Raw genomic sequence first — 6,461 nt, 5'->3', positions numbered from 1 at the left:
CACCGAACGCAAAATGTGTACTGGAAGCCGACTCTCTCTCTACCATGAACCCTCTCCCTTTTCTTTTTCTTTAATGCTGTTGAAACTCCCTTAAGCGACCACCCAAGATTTCATGCCTTTGTGGTTGCTTACAGGAGATGGTCGCTTACGAACTTAGACCATACTGGGTCAAAATTTTGCCTCATTAGAATATGGTAACTGCCGAGACCTGCCCCATGTGCTAATCCCGAACCAATGTTTTATTCTTGTGAAAAGTCAATTTTAAGAAAAATATCCGTTACTTCCCATGGAGAAACTTTTAGCTCTAAAAGTGGTCACAGTCGCTTACGATAGGTGGTCACTTACAAGAGGTTCTAAATATAGTGATTTGACTTGAAAAGTTTTGGTATTTTGGAAAACTGGTCGCTGAGGAGAGGCGGTCGCCGAGTAGAGGTGATCGCAACTGGAGGTTAGACTGTGGTTTTCTTTTAGCATTTCCATCACTCAAACAACTCTAGCTTTGATGCAATTTTTAATTTGACAGTTAAAAGCTGGTTTCACATGCAAGTAAACTTAGTCATCAAACTTATTTTACATGCAAGTAAACTTATCCATCAAACTTATTCTACAAACTAAACTTTGGCATCAAACTTGGCCAACACTGATAATTGGGAATTACCAATGTAGACGATATTCAGTCTTCAACTCTACAGATCTTGATCTTCCACTGGCCATAGTCTTACTGATACCTACGTTACAATATTTCTGTGATCACTTGGAGTGCAATCGTTGATATGAATATTTGGAAGATTACAGTTGTTCTTCTTTTCCTTTCGGTTGGCCCTGACCGGGATCCTTTGCCTTGTGGTGAGCGCCATGGTTAGCTGCTGATTTACGTGGGACGTAATCCTTGCTGGGTAAGGACCACACAACTTTCCGCCAATCGCGATGTTTGTTATAGCAAGCACAATACGACCCAGCGTATTTCCAGTCGCAACCTTGCCATCCCCAGTCTTCCCCAGTGTTAGCGTATGCACTTTCCTTAGATGCTCCTGTATCTTGTTCCACGGTCTTGTAGTGGACACAAGTTTGGCCTCGGCAAGAACACCAAACGGGTTTATAATGGCAGTCGTCGTCGCTGTGGCAACCCTCTCTAGCGAGAGAACACTCGAATTCTGGATACTTGTCTTTGGACTTCTCGGTGTAGTCGAATTTCTGTATTTGAACTTTGTTATTTCCTTTTCCACCTTTTACGTATGGACAACCATAATTCAAGAAGCCGAGGTAGTAGTACTGCAGGTGTAGGCCGCGGACGTAGTTGGGTGATCCTGATGGAAAACGGCCTTGTAGAACTTTCCAAACGGCTCTGAACGTGTGCTGGACAGATGAATGTGTGTCTGCGGCTTCATTCATAAGCTTTTGAATCAGTTCCTTAGACCTGTCGTGTAACAGCTGGCTACGGGTTTCCCTGCTTCCTCCTCTAATGAACAGTTTATCAGTCGTACTCATATCGCTTGCTTTAGATGATTCACTTTTACTTATATTTGCGCATGCAGAGACACCGACCTTTCCAACGGATGTGGGGCCTGCGAAAGAGACGCAGCTTTTCACCTGGAAATCTCTTTCACTGTAAGACTCAGAGCTCCGTGAAAACGACATTTGTTTTATTCTTACTCCACGCATAACAGAAGTAACAACATGGGAACCGTAATCGTCCAAGAAATCATTGTATGACCTCCACGAATTTCTCTCCCAGGGTTCATCAATCTTCAACGGCAATCGTTCCAATTTCTCTATAAAGCTTTGCTTGAACTCGAAGCTTTCGTCATTTAAACAGTCTTTGTTTAGATGGATCTTTTCTGTTAATGCCTCGACGATTAAGGAAATTCCACTCACCTTCGATTTGCTTGAGCTTGTGCTCTGTGTAACACTATTGAGAGAAGTGCTAAGAGAATAAGCTGACTGCAGTGAGGCATCTAGTCCGGCTTGGGTGGCCAATTTAGAGTAGAAGGCCTTAGTACTCTCATAGTATTCAAAAAGACTTCTTGTGGAGTTAAGTTTTTCTTTTCTGAAGCATTCTGAAGGAAAAGGCTCAAAAATGCTTGTTTCTTTTTCCTTAAAGTCCTCCAGTAAGTTGGTTTTTCCAAGGTTAATGACTTTTCCAAGCTCTTGTGTTTCGCTGGTCGTCAGAGTGTCTTCGGTTCCTCTGGCACTGGGTAAAGATATCGCTGTCAGGTAAATGACAAGCATCAAGGGGAAAATCATGGTTCCAGGGTGTGCTGCCTACACAGACAACAGTGTCAATCGAATAACACAACCTGCGTGAAAAGATTATATATAGTGACAACTGATTCATTGTCGCTCCTGAATACTTTTGCATGAAAACATGAGTAGAACATAAATTGTTGGTTCTGTTGCACTGTTTAGTTACGTACACATGTTGCGCCTTGATTTCTTGGATTACCGTACCCAAATTCAGAGGCCGTGTCCATTGCCGTGATATCCTGAATCATATCACACTGACCTGATATGGCTACGATATTGTGATTATTTCGCCGAATTTGGGTGCGGCAAATACCGCATCGTTCCTTTTTAAGCATGTATCGAAGGCATATTAGGCTCGCATGGTCTCGTCATGAGTATTTTGGCTTGAATACGTCTCGCCCAAATACGAAGCATGGCGCGACCAAACCGCCTGATATGCCGCCGAAACGTACCCAAAAGGTACGATTAGGCATAATTAATAAACGTTTTGTATTTGGGTATTTTGTCATGACCCTAGGCTACTTGAGTCCTCCTGGATTACTTGTTATATATGACTTGCACAATATCTAATAATTATGACGACCGTTAGTACTCGTTTTTTTCCCCCAGTATCGCGAACTCGCGATCTCGTGTACCACAAGCTTATAATCGTTAAAACCTGCTGCACACGTGCTTAAGACTGCACGCTTCAGATTGATCGTGGTAAAAGTTTCCTCACCAACTTACTATGTTATTTTTAGGAAGCCGTAACTGGGGATAAGTTCGTGACGCCATGTCGAAATTTTTTCAATACCCATGCATTTGCACGGCATCCATTTTCAAAAGAAAACGGGAAAGATACAGTAAAAGTTTACGTTTAAGGCAACGAACTATTGTTTTGCACGTAAGATGAAACAATTATCATGAATTTGGTTCGTAACATAATTTAGGCAAACCACATATCCTTTCTAGATTTTAGGTGATTGCTTGTCAATAATGTGATTCCAGTTCGCCAATGATTTTATCGTGTCTCTGGCGATTTGTAGGATATCGACTGGATTAGTACGTCAAGCCCAGTTTAAATTGACTCTGATGATATTCCGTAAGGAAGAAAAAGACAAATAGGGATATTATAATTATACATCATGCAATTAGGCATTAGCCATGCAGTTGTAATTTCGAGTGGTACTTCTCAATCACTGACGTTCTAATTTTGTATTCATTTTAATCCCAAATTCCCCTCGAAATAATGTGATTACTTATTCTTATAGTGTTTTTCTTTATTTAAGCAAACATTCATGTTGAGGTTCCTTCAGTTTGAAGGTGCATGTACAACATACATCGCGAAACTTACGCAACATACCATCACATAGCCCCGTTGAAAAAAGTCTCCCTTTCATAAAATTTGTTATGTGCCATGTTAACTCAAGATAACATAACATGTACTCATTTGCTACTCAGTCTACGAAATATCTTAAACTGGCTTTGATCGCGATAGCTATGCTTATGATTACTCGTTGATCCTCAATCGATCCGAAACGTAAACCTATACAGCGTATTGCTCTTGGGAACTTCAATTCCTATATATTAGCCGCATCGTGGTCTAAAAAGCCTCTACTTCCCCTCTACTGGTTTTCTTAACGCCGTCGTGAAAAATCGTTATTGGAATTTTTTGTTATCAGCCTTTAAGAAGCTTAGTCTTACTTCTATAAAAATTGTTATGTACCATGTTGACTCTCTGAAGACTATATGATTACATAGCATGGATTTCTTTTCTACTCCGTTATAATGCATCGCAAACTAACTTTAACTACGATAGTCACACTCATGGTTCGAGTCAATCCTCACTCGACCTGGAAACGTTGTACACATATATAGGAACTATCAGTCTGACATGAACACAGTGCATTGCGCACGAGATCGAACTTCAATGAGATATGGCGATAAGAGAAAAATATTAACGAAAACAGGCTGACTCCTGTTCCATTAACAAACAAGCCAGGACTCAAAACTTTAAATGAGAAATTACATGTCGCGACAAAATTGTAAAGTGCCAAACTTTAACTGACAACCAGCCTTTCACCAGTGACAACTGATGGTTATACCACTCCCACACCCTCCAAACCGGTACACGTACTCAGGATGGGTATCAGAAGAATTGAAGACTGAAATCTTTTTTTGCGATTTACATCAGAAAACACAAAGCATCCATCCTCTCCTTTTAAACCCAAATGAATGTGAAAAGATTGATTCATACCTATATAATTTAAAACAGTGCACAGCTCAGTTTGACTTGCTTCTTCGATTATAGTAAGGGTTAAATGACCAGTTCTATACTTTTCGAGAGAGCCTTGCAGATGAAATGGAAACCCCGAGAAAATCTTGAGATGGAGAGGCCCCCTTTATTTTTGTAAAAACTCTGCGAGAAGCGTAATGTTTTTTGTGGACCCATTCTGGCAATCTTCTTTATTTGTTCCTTTCGTTTTTTACTCGTAGTTTGGGCCACTTTGATTGCCAAACCTCTATAAAGTCAAACTTTGTTTAAAGAAAACATGTTTTAATTTGAGTTTGAAAGAGATGACGCTTATTATCAAGTTTACAATTCTTTGTACACGTGGGATTAGAGAAATTGGGATTACAAATTAACTGTGCTTTCCTATTTGTGAAAGTTCATTAACCATCAATCGCATTTCAGTTAGTTAGAACGCCCCAGCTTGCCATCAGAAGAATTTCCGGCCGTTTTGTGTGGGTTCGCAGGCTATAGGTTGCGGTAGCCATCGGAGTATATACATATAGACCTACATAACTTTATTTCGGGTCGAAATTACAGGGTAGCTAGAAATTATGCTAATTTCTTCGAGGAAAATAAACATTGCAAATATGGAAACAAAAAGTTCAACTATTAACAGTTATGTTTGACTACTAGCATTGAATTGATTTTAAAATAAAGAATTGCCGGTGGAATCCTCTTCATAACGGAAAACCCATATTGAAACAAACGCGGGGAAAAACAATTCAGTTTTATCTACTAACCTCCAAAACCTTCAGGTTATGGACTGCTCCGGCTCTCTTCTGGTCTCTTCGTGGAGTGTTGATGTGAAGGGTATCACCTGAAAGGCGCGTTTTATTTACAAACACAGGCATTGTTCCCTAAATTTGGAATTCTTACCTCAAGAATAGTTGACAAGTCGGCAAGTTTGTGTAAGAAGTGGATAGGTTCTTTTTCCAAGGGAGGATCCATGGATGAAAGGGAGGAAAACTTGAACTGACTGAATAATTTAATAGGCCGCCCACTTCCATATTAGTAGGTTTTTCGCTGGTTCTTGCAAAACCACCACACGGCCGCGGCTCTTGTTTTCTTTTAACTAAAGTTAAATTTCATTTTCTTTTTCCTCATGTATTTTTTGAGTGATTTACCAGAGAAAGTATTAAGACGCACTATACGTATAGTATAAGGGTAATTCCCATTTTAAGGAATATTTATAGAATTGTGTGATGGACATCAGAGTAAGGGAGATACGTCACTCAACAAAACTAATAACTGTCAAAACAGCGGGTTAAGTTACTTTATGTTTTCTGGATAAGTTTGAAATAGTTTTATTCATTTTGTTACTGTCAAAGCATTCATCTGGTAATAAGAATTGAACTCTATAAGGCCGAGGGGGGGGGGGGGGGGGGGGGCTATACTCCCATAAAACTTTTGCGTGGGGTTGTGCAGCCCGCTTCCCAAAACCCTTTCCCTGTTTATGACCAAAATCTGCGATTTTCCCTGCCCAATTTATTACCTGATAGCCACAAATTCGATACCCTATTTAATACCTGACCCTTACTAATCAACGCCCTGTTTCAGACCTGCCTTATAATTAGTTCTCTAGTTCAGACCAATGTTGAACATAATTTGTGAAGTGCTTTTGTTGATGGTCTTTTCGATAATGATGGAAAAGTAGGTTCTTTTTAAAAACATACCCATACCAAGACTAGAAGGCAAAAGCCATACCCTACTTATTACCAAAATAGCAAAAATCGATACCCTATTTATGACCAAAACGGCTGAAAAACCATACCCTTTGGGGCCGCACATAATTATGTAGCCCATATAAGGGAGTATCTCCTCCCCCCCCCCCCCCCCCGGGGCTCTAAAGAGACCTAAAGTATTGAAATAAATTGCACCCAACAGCCCAACATTTTCTGAACTATTCCAATGTGGTTGCAGCAAGGGCAGTCACTGCCAAAATAGT

General features: G+C 40.2%; 1 protein-coding gene across 1 annotated transcript; it reads right to left on the bottom strand.

The window, feature by feature from the left end:
- Positions 1 to 494: 494 nt before the first annotated feature.
- Positions 495 to 5,346, bottom strand: LOC110056928 (DELTA-alicitoxin-Pse2b-like). The gene is made up of 2 exons (XM_020763487.2): positions 5,257 to 5,346; positions 495 to 2,297 (listed from the first exon to the last, which is right to left on the bottom strand). Exon 2 carries the CDS (start codon positions 2,242 to 2,244, stop codon positions 790 to 792), a length of 1,455 nt encoding a protein of 484 aa, XP_020619146.2. The 5' UTR covers positions 2,245 to 2,297; positions 5,257 to 5,346; the 3' UTR covers positions 495 to 789.
- Between the last annotated feature and the right edge of the window lie 1,115 nt (positions 5,347 to 6,461).

The sequence above is a fragment of the Orbicella faveolata genome, unplaced genomic scaffold, assembly GCF_042242905.1.
Source record: "Orbicella faveolata isolate gen_17 unplaced genomic scaffold, um_ofav_v1 contig_1, whole genome shotgun sequence".
NCBI lineage: Eukaryota > Metazoa > Cnidaria > Anthozoa > Scleractinia > Merulinidae > Orbicella > Orbicella faveolata.
Note: the sequence above shows the minus strand (reverse complement) of the source record. Positions and strands in the feature narration are given on the sequence as shown.